Source organism: Lepidochelys olivacea (genome assembly GCF_965140295.1).
Source record: "Lepidochelys olivacea isolate rLepOli2 genome assembly, chromosome: 3".
Lineage (NCBI taxonomy): Eukaryota > Metazoa > Chordata > Testudines > Cheloniidae > Lepidochelys > Lepidochelys olivacea.
Genome location: NC_140413.1, coordinates 182,345,989 through 182,362,495, shown reverse-complemented (window position 1 = coordinate 182,362,495; position 16,507 = coordinate 182,345,989). Strand labels below are relative to the sequence as shown.

Genomic DNA, 16,507 nt, shown 5'->3' with positions numbered 1-16,507 from the left:
CATCCCCCCAACCTGAAGCAAATACTCACCAGCAACTACACACCACACCACAGAAACACTAACCCGGGAACCAATCCCTGTAGCAAACCTTGTTGCCTACTCTGTCCCCATATCTACTCTAGCGACACCATCAGAGGACCCAATCACATCAGCCACACCATCAGGGACTCATTCACCTGCACATCTACTAATGTGATATATGCCATCATGTGCCAGCAATGCCCCTCTGCCATGTACATTGGACAAACTGGACAGTCTTTACGTAAAAGAATAAATGGATACAAATCGGACATCAGGAATGGTAACATACAAAAGCCAGTAGGAGAACACTTCAATCTTCCTGGACATTCTATAACAGATTTAAAAGTAGCCACATTTGAACTAAAAAACTTCAGAAACAGACTTCAAAGAGAAACTGCAGAACTAAAATTCATTTGCCAATTTAACACCATTAATTTGGGCTTGAATAGGGACTGGGAGTGGCTGGATCACTAGAAAAGCAGCTTTCCCTGTCCTGGAATTGACATCTACTCATCTACTCATATATACTCATTATTGGGAGTGGACTACATCCACCCTGAACGAATTGGCTCTGTCAACACTGGTTCTCCACTTGTGAGGTAACTCCCTTCTCTTCATGTGTCAGTATATAATGCCTGCATCTGTAATTTTCATTCCATGCATCTGAAGAAGTGTTTTTTTACCCATGAAAGCTTATGCCCAAATAAATCTGTTAGTCTTTAAGGTGCCACCGGACTCTGTGTTGTTTATATGTAAAATTGAATGTCTCTGTATTTGGATTTAAACTTCACATAAGTTTAGCAGATTTGGATGGATAGTTAGAGATGGGTTCTGACCCTTAAATGAGAGTGTCCTGAGCTTCAGAATTTAGCTCCAGATATGGATCTAGATCCTAAGTTTGTAGGGGGTTGATGTCCCCTGCTAGTCTTATGATGTTATTTTTGTGAATATTTACTAAACACATTTTCCTCCCATTCGTTTCAGTGGTTTATAACATCACAGTTTGTAGAAAGGATATTTCAGCCAAAATATTTCATATTTGTGTGCCTAAGATTAGGCATCTAAATCTAAATTAAAACAACTAAATGAAAGTTTTCTGCTAATAAGAGGTGCTGAGCACCTGTAATCTCCAGTGGACGTCAGTCATAAGAGTGTAGTGGATTTCATTGGGTGATATTATCCTCACATCAGTGAAACTCAGGTCATTTATTTAGGTATCTAGTGTAATAAACCCAAGTCTGAACACTTTAAATTTAATTGTTTGCTTCAACTCAGAATATAATAAAATAATTAAAACCAAAATATTTTTGTTTTAGAGACTTTTATTCTGGATGCAAATACTTCTCATTTAAGATCTGGGGAATATCTATTATTGTCATTATTTCAGTTATTTTATTCACATTCACAAGAAATCTGCAAATCTGAATGTGTCTCCAGAGTTTTAAAATGATCCAGTGAGAGAAGCCTAAAACTGAAAATATTACAGAACTTAAATATTCACTGTGTTGCACAAAACTGTTTTTCATTTGAAACTGTAAATTGAATATAATTGCAAAGAACATGGGAACATGCCAGAACTGATCACTGGCCCATCTACTCTGATATCCTGTCACTGGCAGTGGCCAATGCTTCGAAGCAGAATAAAAAAAAAGTATGATGACTTACACACACTTGCATACTAAAGTTAAATTATGTGTGATCAGTACTTCTGTGAGTATAAATGACATTGTGCTTAGGTTATTGTTCTTTGTATGCACAAGGGAGGCTGTCTGCAATATATTCATCTGGTTGCACATTATATTGGCACAATTTTATTTTCTGTCAATGTTTACTTGCTGTGTCTTCGTAACTTGTTCTGTAGAAAAAAAATTCATTCTCTTGTGGCCAAAATCCAACTAGAATTCCACTTATGAAGATTTGAAGAGCCTGATTCTCTTCTCACTTTCCCTGTAAATTAGAAGAAACTCCACTGAGTTCCACATTAATTTAATTTACTTATGCCATTGTAAAAACAAGAAGAAAGAAAGAGAGAGAGAGACTAATTTGTGCCTAAAAAAAAGAACCCAAGCCATGGACTCTTGGAAATGTACTCTAGTTCACATGGTGGAACAAAGAGCCATGTTATAAGTCAATGGTGAGGCACAGGGAAAAAGGTCTTGATGGATGATAAATGAGTTGTGTTACTCTCACAGGCCAGTTCTGTTGATGCTGTCTCCAAATGTTGGCAGAAAAGCAAAGTGCTGTAGTCATATAACATTCCAGCTAGAGAAAGGATAATATAATAGATAATATACTGTACTCGCACTCGGGAGATTTAAATTTACTCCTTTGATCTGTCTTCCACTATGACCATGGGCTTAATATCTCTGCATCTTAGTTCATATCCATAAAATAGGAATGACACTTCTCCACCTCATAAGGTTGTTGTGAGGACAAAGCCAGTAATGTGTGTATGGAGCTCATAGACTATGTAATAGAAGGCTTGGAGCCATAATATTATTGTAAAGGAAAAAAAATAAAAGTAAGAATGTTTCAGCGTGTGCCAGCTTTTTGCTATCCCTGCCCAGGAAGCACCTGAAAAAGTGTCTCTTTGGTGCTATTATTGCTTAAGTGAGATACCACAAAGGCAGCCAAGGGGAATGGACAGGTTCTCCATCCTCTAAGCAGATGACTTGGTCTCCCTTTAAGATGTCCACCTGAGGATCTCCAACTTCCTTCTTCACCAGCTATGTGAATTGCAGGGCCAGGGGAATCAATTGTGGTTTCCATCTCAGCATAAGTACATATTATGGGAATCTGCCAATAGCAGGCCAGAAGGTGGTGTGGTAAACCCAGGACAAATAGTGTGGTAAACCCAGGACAAACAGCTACAAAAAAGGGAGGGGTAGTAATTAGTCCCAGGGGATTAAAAGGCCTCTCCTTGTCCACTGAGGAGAACCACAGGGAAAGAAGGTTCAGGTAGAAAAGGGGTTGCTAGGGAGCTAATTAGCTTCAGCTGGATCCAACTGCTGGAGACCTTTTTAAACCTTCACCGGCATCGAAGGAGTGGGGGTGAGAGAAGCTGCCAGTAGGCTAAGGGCAGCAAGACACCGAACCCTTCCAGGAAGGGAGGCTGCACTCCCTCCCAAGAAGGGAAGGAAAGCAAGCACAAGGGACTGATCAGGGAAAGGAATAAGTGGACCCTGTGCTACCTGTAAGGATTTGCCTTGCCGAAGCCGGTGTCTCCAAGGCTAAAAAGGACTGAGTCTGCTGAGGAGAACAAGGTACTTTGCCACAGTGGTCATACTTCTGCATCTGTATTTTAGCTGTGGGTTGCACTAGAATCTCCCTGAAATTAGTGTCTTTTGCTCAGAAGTGAGAATTTAGACCACACTGTTTTATTTAGATTTATTTGCAGTTCTGTACTTTTTTGGAATGATAAACATGCAGAAAGACCCTGATGTGACAGGGTGCTGTGTTTACAGTCCCTCATTGTGAAGAATTAGCCTTCTTTCTCTGAAAATTATTTGTAACTGAGAGTACTTCATAAATCTCCAGAAGCAAGAAACCAGACACAGGGCAGGGGACACAATCATCTCATTCCTAAGAATTTGGACCTGTGATGGGGTATACCTGCCCCGCACTGGGCCAGAAGGTGTTAAACCCATGCTATGGATTGAGGAAGCCACACCCCCTCTTCCCTGCTGGGCATGCTCCAACTCAAACCACAGTATGAGAGAGAGAAGCCAGCTCAGTCTGGGCTGACCAGGGAGGAGAGAGAACGTGCACTGCAGGCTCCTGCCCAGAAGCTGTCGGCACCCCAGACCACAGAGACTAGGCACACTGAGATGTGATGAGTACCCTGGAGAACCAGAAGATAGATGGACTATGGAGCAGGAAGACAGGGTAGGGAGTAGCCCAGAGGAACCAGACATTGGTCTGGTTGTGATACCAGGAATAGTCAGCATGTTTTGGTGGGATCCCCAATGACCCAGTGGTGGGTATGCTCACCACTGATAGGGCCCTGGGTTAGTACCCGGAGAATTAGTGAGGATCTGGGTCCCTCTACCCGGGCTGCCAACCGTGGCCCACTCCCCTTTGGCTGCTATGCCATTCTTCATGGTGCTGATAGGCAGTCGTAGTGACTCTGGCCACTAGACCATACTGCCTGGTGATGAAGGGTGGTCCTACTGACCCCAGACACTAGGCTGTGCTGCACTGAATTTAAGGATAAATTCTCTGACTCTGGAAACTGGGCCATACTGCCATGACCCAGAGGACACCACAGAGACTTGGACCACCAGGCTGTGCTGCCCTGAAACTAAGGACAGCCCCACTGGCTCTGACCATTAGGTGATACTGCCATGGGAAAAAAGGCAGCAGCTTAGACTTTGTCTCCTGAGCCTTACTGTCCTGAACTCCAGGACAATCAGATTGACTCTGGCTATTGGACCACCCTGTCCTGAGAAGAAGAGTGATTATTTGGACTTGGCTGCAGGGCCATTACACCCACAACAGGGCCATTTACACAAGAAAAGGTAGAAGCCTTGACAGCACTCAGGACTAGCACTTGTGACTCTTATCCATGCCCTTCCTGGATGGTGAAAGAAAGCAGGCAATATCTAGGACCAATGCTAATAGACATTGACAACACCCCCTTTGAAGCAGGAATTCTACTTCCCAGCCTAAAACATGCAATAGTCCTTCCAATACTAAAGAGTCTTTCACTTCATACCAGCAACTTGCAAACTCACCCAATTTCCAACCTTCCATTTCTTAACAAACTAATCAGGAGATTTCAGAGTAGCAGCCATGTTAGTCTGTATCCGCAAAAAGAACAGGAGTACTTGTGGCACCTTAGAGACTAACAAATTTATTTGAGCATAAGCTTTCATGGGTTAAAACCCACTTCATCTGATGCATGCAGTGGAAAATACAGTAGAAAGATTTTATATTCACAGAGAACATGAAACAATGGGTCTTACCATACTCAGTATAACGAGAAAAGAAAAGGAGTACTTGTGGCACTTTAGAGACTAACAAATTTATTTGAGCACAAGATTTCGTGAGCTACAGCTCACTTCATCAGTTAAGGTGAGCTATTACCAGCAGCAGAGAAAAGAAACCTTTTGTAGTGATAATCAAGATGGGCCATTTCCAGCAGTTGACAAGAACAAGTGAGGAACAGTGGGGGGGGGGCATGGGGAAATAGTTTTACTTTGTGTAATGACACATCCACTCCCAGTCTTTATTCAAGCCTAATTTAATGGTGTCAAATTTGCAAATTAATTCCAATTCAGCAGTCTCTCATTGGAGTCTGTTTTTGAAGGTTTTTTTTGTTGCAATATTGTGACTTTTAGGTCTGTAATCGAGTGACCAGAGAGATTGAAGTGTTCTCCAACTGGTTTTTGAATGTTATAATTCTTGACATCTGATTTGTGTACATTTATTCTTTTACGTAGAGACTGTCCGGTTTGGCCAATGTACATGGCAGAGGGGCATTACTGGCACATGATGGCATATATCACATTGGTAGATGCACAGGTGAATGAGCCTCTGATATTGTGATTGATGTGATTAGGCCCTATGATGGTGTCCCCTGAAGAGATATGTAGAAACAGTTGGCAACGGGCTTTGTTGCAAGGATAGGTTCCTGGGTTAGTGTTTTTGTTGTGTGGTTGCTGGTGAGTATTTGCTTCAGGTTGGAGGGCTGCCTGTAAGCAAGGACTGGCCTGTCTCCCAAGATCTGTGAGAGTGATGGGTCATCCTTCAGGATAGGTTGTAGACTATCTCAAAATAATCATCAATGCCATGTCTCTGCTGCTAACATCCAGGTTCCATCCTGATCTGACTTCAGGCCAGGATATGGGACTGAGACAGCTCTGATTGCCTTGGTGAAGGATCTCTTCCTGTACATGGATGGGGGAAGTAATCCTGTTGGATCTCTGTGGTATTTGATACTCTGGACCACCACTCTCTTATTGTGTCTCCAAGAAGAGTCAGGGTAAATAGAAGTGCCCTATAATGGTTCAAGTCTTTTCTCTCAGACCGAATGGTTGTCATGGGGAGTTGCTTCTCCCTTTCCTGGCTCATCTCAAGCAGGGTCCACAAGGCCATTTCTCTCACCATTCTTTTCAATGTCTACATTAAGCCCCTGGGAGAGCTAGTGGGAGGTCATGGGCTGAAGCACTGGCATATGTGGCTGACATAGAGATCTGCATCTCCTTTTTGTCAACCCTACAATAGCACCAGCTCCAAGCTTCCTGATTGCCTTTCTGAGATCAGCACCAGGATGTCAAGTACCATGTGGAAGGTAAATCTAAACAAGACTGAGGTGATGTTAGTGGGAAGAGGGAGACACATCTTGATGAACTCGCCCCTTTCATTGGTAATATCTGCCCTCAGTTTGAAACTGGCCAACAGCCTTGGAGTCCTCTTAGATTCCACACTATGCTTGGACACCCAAATAGGTGCTGTGGCAAATAATGCTCACAGCCATCTATAGCTGGCTAGAAGATTTTTGTCAGATCCTGTCGAATGCAGACCTGAAATCCACCCATTGATAACAATTAGGCTGTGTTGTTGCAATTCACTTAGCCTAGGCCTCACATGCTGAGGAAGGTCCAGCTTGTTCAAAATGCAACACCCTGGCTGCTCAGCAACACAAGTCACCCTCATTGCACTGGAGCACTATTGAACAGAGGTGAGGATTAGTGAGGCTGTCCTGGCTTTCAAAGCTTTGAATGGAATTGGTCCAGATCGTCTGAGACCACCTTTCCCTCCAAGGCCATGACATCCCCTGAAAGCTGCCTTGCACTGGAACAATGAAACTTCAGAGCAACACAGGAAGCTTGTGAACATGGACTAAACTTGCTTCTGGGTGACAGGGATGGAAGAGAGAGAAAGAGAGAGAATCTTTTAACTCACCAGAGGTGCTCAGTTACTATTGCAATGAGGGACATGATAGATAAATAGATTTTTTCGCTGCTTATTTGCCTTTGAAAGTAATTCTCTTGGTCAAACTCTGCTCTCTCTGAATTCTGCTCTCTCTGACACACCAGAGAGAAACCAAGAGTAATACTGTTGACATCAAGGTAATTGCATTAACTAAACTGTGTTATGTTCATTTCTATTTGCCATTTATGCTTCTTCACCCTCAGAGCAGAAAAGGGTCTGTAGCTGCCAAAGGCTGTAAGCAGGAATGTTTGTTTACCTTAGAAACGGAGGGTTATTTTTTTAATCCTCCCATTTGTAATAAAGTTGTTCATTAGCCTTTAAATGTTGATTGAATAATTGGATGCCAGAATATCTATTAACAATTCCCTACATCTGTTCTGGCTCACTCTGTTACGCACCACTTCTTTTCCCTTTTGCTTTGGTTATTTATCCCTCTCCACCCCTCAACCCCCAATGTTCTCATTTTGTGTTTGGGCTTGGCAGTGCCAACATTATACCCAGCTATCCCCAGCTGTGAAAAGTTACACACAAATAAAGGTAACTATGCCGCATTGCTCACTCCAGGTGAGGGCAGTGTTTAGCCAAAGGGAGATGCCAAGAGAGAAAATTTGAGAGAAAACCTCACATCAGAACTGGGGTGGGGGGGAGGAGGATAGCTGCAAATCAGGAAAAAAAGGGCCTGTTTCTTTGCCCCCTGAGGTCCTGATCCAAAGCCAACTGAAGTCCATTGGAGTTTTTTCAGTAACTTCAATGGACTTTGGATTAGGCCAATAAAACACTTTAACTGCACTTTTATTGGTTTACAACAGCATAAATGAAAGACTCAACCCCAAAACCTCCATCTTCTATCTGCAGTGGTGCTGGAACTAGAGGTAGTGGGGGTGCACTCCCTGGCTTGAAATAGTAATAACAAACACCAAATACATGGTTTCCATCATCAGCACCCCCATTATAAAAATTGTTCCTGCACCTCTGTCTAACTGTAAGAAAATTCAGTTTGCTACAGAGAGATATAGAGTCTGGCCGATATTTTTAACACTTCTTAACTGTGTCCCATACCTATAGAAAGATACCACATTATGTGACACAATATGGGATGTGTGACAGGGTCAGGCCAGATGGCTACAGGAGAGTGATCCTATTGGTTATCCCACTGCTAAAGGATCCCCCCCGGCCTAAGAGGGGGATTCACAGGACCTGGAAACCTAATAAGTACAGGGGACAACTAATGAAATAACAGGGACAGGAGTGTGGTCAAAGGGTCAAACGAAGGGAACTGGATGGGGACACTGAGCAGAGAACAGCACCCACTGCTCCTCAAAGGCATCAAGGGAGTCAGTGGATGCCACCCAGAGGAACTCTGCCTGGATACGTGAACAGACGGAGGATCGGAAATAGGCCCCACAGTCACAGGAGACTCCATCGGCCAACCTCCTCAGCCTCATTTTATAGATGGCCATTTTAGCCAGGGCCAGGAGGAGGCTGACCAGGAGGTCCCGTGACTTTGTGGGGCCGCGGATAGGGAGTGCATAAATAAAAAGGTGAGGGGAAAAGTGTAACCAAAAACGTAATGAAGTATTGATGAGGAGCCGGAATAGGGGCTGCAGCCTGGCACACTCCAAGTACATGTGTGCCAGGGTTTCCCTCACGCTGCAAAAGGGGCAGGTGTTTGGGATAGGGGTGAACTTCGCCAAGTACACGCCCGTGCTCACGGCTCCAAGAAGGAGCTGCCAACTGATATCCCCGGTGGGCCTTGGGACCAAGGTGGAGTATAGGCTGGCCCACCTGGACTCCTCACCCTCCAGAGGTTGCAGGAGGTTCTGCCATTTTGTATCGGGCGGGACGCGAGGGTGAGGACATCAAGGGTGTGGAGCATGAGCGTGTATAGATGTTTCCTTGGCGTAGTCTGCAAGCAGTCTGGCTGCAGATCATGCAGCCGTCTCATATCACTCGGCTACAGGAGAGTGATAGAAGAAAGATATATTAGCTCCAGGTTAAGTAGGTCCCTTTTCCCTGGGTAATGTAACAGGGAAGATTCCAGAATAATCAGGAACTTTCTGGAAACAATTAAGGCAGACAGGCTGATTAGAACACCTGCAGCCAATCAAGAAGCTGGTAGAATCAATTAAGGCAGGCTAATCAGGGCACCTGGGTTTAAAAAGGAGCTCACTTCAGTCTGTGGTGTGTGCGAGGAGCTGAGAGCAAGAGGCACAAGAAGCTGAGAGTGAGAACGCATACTGTTGGAGGACTGAGAAGTACAAGCATTATCCAACATCAGGAGGAAGGTCCTGTGGTGAGAGTAAAGAAGGTGTTGGGAGGAGGCTATGGGGAAGTAGCCCAGGGAGTTGTAGATGTCACACAGCTGTTACGGGAGCCACTGTAGACAGCTGCAATTCACAGGGCCCTGGGCTGGAACCCGGAGTAGAGAGCGGACCCAGGTTCCCCCCATCCCTCCATCCCCTCAACTCCCTACTTGATACTGGAGGAGTTGAACTAGACTGTGGGTTCACCAGAGGGGAAGTCTCTGGCCTGTTCCCTGATCCAGTAGGTGGATCAGCAGAGACCGTGGGGATTGTTCTTCTTCCTTTCCCCATGCTGACCAGTGATGAGGTTAACTGAGTGAACGGCAGATTTGAGCCACGAAAGTGGCCAAACTGAGGGCTGCCGTGAACCTCTGAGGTGAGAAAATCCGCCAACAAGAACAGGACCCACCAAGGCAGAGGAGGAACTTTGTCACAGATGGTATGTTCATGCCTCTGAGAAGCAACTAAAACTTGAAGACCAAGCATAGTAGAGTATATTGTCTACAGAGAAAAACATTCAAGATCAGAGAGCAAAAGAGTCTATTAATAGCATTCATGGTTGTACAGTAATATTTAAAATTGCATGTAAATTTATAACACTGAACATTTGTAACATAATTTAATTGGACTAAAGATTTGTTAACATTAATTTAATCAGAACTGTTCAAATGCACAGAAAAGAGAATAAAAAAGTGACATTTCAATGGAGCAATTTGATTGTCACAAAGTTGTTTCTTTATCACCATTATAAGACATTGTACTAGATATTCAGCTGATCATACAAAGTATACAGTACAGTAGTGAATTTAATACTTTGTCTTGATTAGTTTATAGAAATAGGATGTTCACACTTTTATTGCCTAACAATTATGGGTTTGTTATTTTTTCCTAAGTCAGCTGAACACAACTTTTTCATCCAATTTTAAGAGAGACTGTAATACCTATAATGTTTTGGGATGAGTACCAGTGCCTTTTGTATATACACAAAAATCGTGTCCAACTGTCAACTTTAAAAATAAAATCCTATTGATTTGAAAGTGATTTGAAATACTCTCCATTTAGAAACTCTAGAAACATACATTTAACAAATCCATACACCCATAAATTCCCTGTTGTATTATTGTTAATTTTTAAATATTAATTCTGTTTTATTTTTCAGTAAGAAGCATTTCAAATTTTGAAGAAATGAACAGCATTCACTGTTGGTATGGAAAAATTTCTCAGATCTCTCACTATCAGAATTGTTACAAAGAATTGATATATTACAAGCCTGCATAAGGCATCAAAATTTCTGCACTCTGCTGACCTATATTTCAGAATGCTGGCCAGGAAGTGGAACAAGTTTTGGACTATTTCCAGCTCACGTGTTACTGTGTAAATCTCAAAGAGATGGACTACACAGTCACTTATCATACCTTTTTCCATCCCTTTTATCCCTGATCACTGAATTCACATTCTATATGGACCAAAATATGAAAAATAACCCCCAATGATTTAGTCACAGCAGTTATTTTTGAAATTTTGTGGGAAATGAAAATTCCCAGTTGTTAAGACCATTTCACTAGATTACAGCAAAAATGTACTGTGATGAAAACACCATCTTTTCCCATTTCTGTGCAACAGCTTCTCACCGGTACAATTTTCTATTGAATCACATGGCACACACTAAAAATAAAAGATTACTTTACACTGGAGTAAAGGAGAACAATCAAAAATATATTCCCTGGCTTCTTAAAAAGCAGACTTTTTGCCTGAATAAGTCATTAAAATTGCAACTAGTGTCAAAATATTGATTAAATAGGAGTATGACTGGCAGTTAATTTGTATGAATGTGATTCCTTGACAGTCAGTGGTATGGCATCAGAAGGCAAAATCAACCACAAAGAAGTTAAAAAAAAAGCACAAAACCAAAGTTGCACACTCCCCCTGAAAGGTGGATGATTACTCAGGGATACATATACAGTAAGTCAGTCTGGTCAGTAGTTCAGTGTTCTTTTTGCCCATTTTGTGTGTGGGGAAAAGCAACAACAGCAACAAAAAAGAGAATTTGGATATGGCCTTCTGCACAGACAAAGAGATTTTCTGGACACTTACAGTATTTAATTATTTATGGGTAGTAGATATGGGTACTAAGGCATAGCTGGATGTGAGTCGCTGAGCTCCAAGATCCTTTATAAATATGATTGCAGAATACAAGCTAGTAAATGCAAGAAATATACCTGCTTCTGACTAAGGATAACCAGATCAAAAGTACTGTTACTGGGATGTGGAAAAACCTTTTTCTCATATCAAAATCTGTTTGTTTTGAGAATGTTTATTATAATGAGAATTACCAATCAGTTGTGAGACAATCTATGGCAGTGCTTCTCAAGCTATCTGATGTGGGGGACCGGCAATTTTTTTCCCCAATGTGCACGCAGATCAGCAGCCGATGGCTCGCAGACCGGCACCAGTCCGCGGACCACCACTTTGAATAGTACTTATCTACGGGAAGAATAAAAATTAAATGGAAAAACATTGCATCTTGTGTTACTGCACAGAGAAAAGAGTCCAAATTGTAAGGGAAGAGTGTGGATTAAGCTGAAAAAACACCTGGGGGTTTCATAGCCCAAATCTCTTTTTGCTGAATAGGGTAAATATCAAATTCAGCTTTAAGAGAAACCTACTTTGAATGTCAACAATTTGAGGCAGGAACAGGCTTTTACTTTGTATTTGTACAGAATCAAGCACAATTAGGTCCCAAATGAGGCTTCTAGGTTCTGCTATATTATAAATAATAATGATTATGGATCTGCTGCAGAATACGTCCTTTTAATGAAATCTATTTTCTCTGTGAATTGAATTTAAGTTTCCTATTGTCGTCAACAAAAATCTAACAGTGTGTCTGTCACTGGGCAGTCTGGTGGGGCATCCCTCTACATCAGGCTACAGCATGACAGGTACACCTGCCTCAGTTTCTCCTTTCACATAGAATCATAGAATATCAGAGTTGGAAGGGACCTCAGGAGGTCATCTACTCCAACCCCCTGCTCAAAGCAGGACCAATCCCCAATTTTTTCCCCAGATCCCTAAATGGCCCCCTCAAGGATTGAACTCACAACCCTGGGTTTAGCAGGCCAATGCTCAAACCACTGAGCTATCCCTCCCCCCCATGCACATGACCCAATAACTTCACTTCAAGCTTTCTTGTCTCAGTACTACCCCTTTTGGGGGCTGGTTTATTACAACAACATAACAGAAATCCCAGACATATAGTCCATTTCTCACCCCAGTACAAGCAGTCATTAAAATTCAAGTCATCTCATCCCTTGATTCCCCACATACCACACAGTGGTTTCTTTGACCATATCTAGACTCTCTGTCAATCCTCTTCTGTCCTCCTGCACCAAGACAGCAATCTCAGACCTTCCAACTAGAGTGGAACCCTGTTTTTCCTCTCTGCAGGGAGCATCCTTACCAGAGGAGCATCCCTCACACCTCCTTGGCTCTCTGACAGTTCCTGTGTCCAGATCCCTGGCCCTGGTAATATCAGCAGGTAAACTCCTCTACTGCTCCTCTGCTTTCAACTCTCTTCTATCCTAGGCTCTAGCTTAGAGCCAGCAGGCAACTCCCACTGCTGCTCCTTTAACCGTCAGCCCCCTGGCACTGGCTCTCTGGCTTGGAGACAACAGCTAGCTAGCAAATCCCTCTTGCTGCTTTCCTGTCTTCAGCCTTCTCCCAGTAACCACGTTCTGCTTCCTTCCAGGACTCCTCCAATCCCCTGATCTCCAACATTTCCCACCTGCCCTTCCTGAACAGGCCACTCTGCTTTACTCATTAGGACTCTCTTCCTCTTACCAGACCAATGTACTCACTGGGTCACTCTTTCTCTAGGGCCCACCTAACCTGATCCATTATCGTCTCCAAGTGCTGTCTTACACTCTTAACTAGCCAAATGGGAGCACATACTTTGGCATAGAGGGACTTTTTCTACTTCATTTACTGGGCCCAAACACCCTGTGACAATATTATTGCAAACTTGAAAATATCTACAGCTAAAAGGGTGTTTTATGGGTGCTTAAAAAAATCCATTCAGAATAGTGTTTCCAAATGGGTCTTTCTTATCACTTTAACTGGTATCCACACTGTTCTATGCCAAAGAAAAATGCAGAATAATCCAAATGATCTCTTGGATTCTCACCACTACACCATTTAAGCATTTTGCAAAACAATACTACATTAATATGATGGAAATATAACTCTGAGATTTCCAAAGGAATGTTCCAAAATCGGTATTTGTTAATTCAGAGTAAAATGCTACTAACATATTTTTCTACACAGATTGTTGCATGAAAATAAAATTACTTGGTTTAAGGTTTAACTAATATATAAATCTTTCCTATGGTGCTTATTAATGACTTAGGCCAAGATCATCTAAAGGTATATAGGTACCTAGTTCCCACTGATTTCAAAGTATTGGGGTTCTATTCAGTGAAAATTCTCCACCATATTTCACTGCATAAATACCTGAAGATGGTGGCTCTGAAACATGCTAAGCTATTTAGCCAAAAAGACTTCACCACTCCACAGAGTCCATTCTATTCAGTTACACAGATCAGGTTGCAGCAATTCACAGGAAAAATGGAGAATGTGTCATAATGTTTTTTACACCTGGGAACAAATCCTTTCTGTGGTTCTTTTTTTTTTTTTTTTTAATAAGGAAGGAGAATTCAATAAGTGAGAAATTTGGTTCAGCCTATGAAATAAGTCCTGCTTTAAAAACAAAATAATCCAAATATCAAAACAAAGAAAAAAGTCAGGCTTCTTATCCTCTGAAGATGGTGGTTTCTCCCTATCTTTAAGCATGGGCTTCATGCCAGCAGTCCATTTTATGGCATTTAAAGCTTTCACCGGCAGACTGCATGAATGAAAGCAGAGATACCTGCAATGAGAGCAATGTATTGCCAATGGTGCTTTCCACTTGTGCTTACAAGAAAAAATTCTCACAATGGAAAATGTATTCTTTTTGAATGGATAAAAGTAATCATTGCCAGCACCTGGCATACAGGAATCCTTGAAGCACTCACTATTCATACATGTAGGAGTGTATTTATTTTATTTATATATATATATATATATATATATTGCATACAAACTTTTATTTAATAGCTACCGGTTTTCATTCATTTATAACTTTTTCCAGTAATTGTCCTTCAGGGCTGAAAATTTCTGTACATGTCCTCAGACACAAGATGAATCTGGACCTGCTTTTTCTTCCCTTTAAGGCAAGATAAGTTTACCATTGGCTTCAAGACAACAGGGCCAGGGTCATTGTTTGTAACATTTGAGCTCAATGTGTTTGACTGGTTTTGAGTTACATGACTGGATAAAAATAATTTTTAGTTAATAAAAAAGTACAATTTTTGTGGGAAAAAACCTCCACCTGGACTTAATGAGGAATAGGCTCTAATGGCCTGATCTTCAGCTTGTGTAAATCAGCATTAATAGAATAACACTAATTTTGATCTGACCTAATTTTAATTTACAAAGTTATATGCAACTACAAATTGGTTTTGTAACTGGGCAGTACAACATGTTATATTTTAAACTGTGTAACTGCTTGCGGTACCACAGAATTGTGCATAAACTGGGCAAATGTATAGCGGCTTTAGCTAGTTTTGTGTGTGTGTGTGTGTGCGTGTGCGCGTTTATCTAGAACGTTTGAGATTAGATTTTATGAAACTGCACAAAACAGAGTACACCAGTACATCAGAGAGTACTGAGTGTCTTCAACATGTTACAATACAGTTATATTCACAGTGTTTATTTTTATTATTTGACTTCCTATTTTATATTTTAAAGTAACTGATTATATCTCCTTTACCTTATCATTGCCTATCCAAATCATATGACGACAACTACAATTTCCTAGTTTTTCTTTTTTTCTCTCCCTTTTATTAAACACACACACACACACACACACAGTGTTCTAATACTAACATAGCTGCAAAATATGTCTCACAGATCAAATATGCAGTTGTAAAACACGAATATATTTGAAAAGAAATTTTGCAAGAAGGAAAGTAGAGTCTCTGCTTCTGTTCAGCAGAGCATAAGCAGAGGGGTGCTGGTGTGGGTGTAACTAGACAGGGATAGGCACACTTTTAATGGTGATAGGGAGAGAAGTAGAACAGCTGGACCGCCATTTGGTGATCCATAGAAATATATGAAAAATGCTGCTGAAACTCAGTTAAAGCTCTGCATATGCTGAACCAGACAAGTTTATGGAGCTTCTCCAGCTTGCAACTCAAGCAGCCTAATTTTTGCTAATACTGCCCTTAGCTCTTATAATTCCATAATGGTTTTCATGGGCCTGACCCAAAGCCCATTGGAGTCAATAGGAATATTTCCATCAATTTCAAAAGAGTTTGGATCAGGTCCATTTTGAAGATCCAATGTGAGCATTTTTCTACCCTAAAGTAATTTAGATCTATTTACAGAAAGAAATAACTAAGGCACCAGACTGTACTGGTATAATGTTCATTTTACTTGGTATGGAACAGCACCACATGATAGCAAACCCTATTTATTAATCTAATGAAGCAAAATGATATAATAAATTGAGGGATTTGACAAACCCATCACTGCATGATAGTAAGTAAGCAGAAACTTACATATTTTCTGGATACAACACAGGAAGCATTTTTAAGTTAATTAAAAAAATACAGGCAAAAGCTTCCTCTCAGACAGCAAAAGCAGCTCCTGCCTTGTATAGTCTATTCTCTACAGATATATTTTATTGTGTAATATTTATGTTACAACAGTACCTAGGAGATCCAACGAAGAGCAGGGCTCCAATGTGCAAGGCTTACAAGTGAAATAGACAATCCATGGAGACAAAGGGCGGGAGAGAAAACAGAGGCACAGAGAGGGGAAGTGACTTCCCCAAGGTCACACAGCAGGTCAGCTGTGAAGCTGAGAATAGAACCTGTTTCCTGACTCCTAGTCCAATGCACTAGCTACTACCCATCATTATTAATTTCTTACTGATATCTATGGATTTCCGATGTGTATGTACATGTGTATATATCAAGCTTATACAAAAAACAACTATGGTCACTCATCGATTGAAATATGGATTATTAAATAAATTAGAACTAGGGGAAGCTGAATACTGAAGAGGCATAAAGCAGGTGGGGTGTGTATGTGTGTGTGTCTTATTTTAAACATTAGGGATCAAATTCTTCACTGATTGATGTCAGTAAGGT

At 41.5% G+C, this 16,507-nt stretch overlaps 1 protein-coding gene across 24 annotated transcripts in view; it reads right to left on the bottom strand.

Annotated features, from left to right (window-relative positions):
• Positions 1-16,507, bottom strand: part of NRXN1 (neurexin 1) — a 1,255,052-nt gene that overhangs the window by 1,190,106 nt on the left and 48,439 nt on the right. Inside the window, exon 3 of one of the 24 annotated variants that reach the window (XM_084623810.1) lies at positions 1,469-1,968. The exons of the other annotated variants lie outside the window; for them this stretch is intronic. Coding sequence (XP_084479936.1) covers positions 1,892-1,968 — 77 coding nt within the window. The 3' untranslated portion in view covers positions 1,469-1,891. Of the gene's footprint in view, positions 1-1,468; positions 1,969-16,507 lie in introns of those variants that run through there. 24 annotated transcript variants of the gene reach the window in all.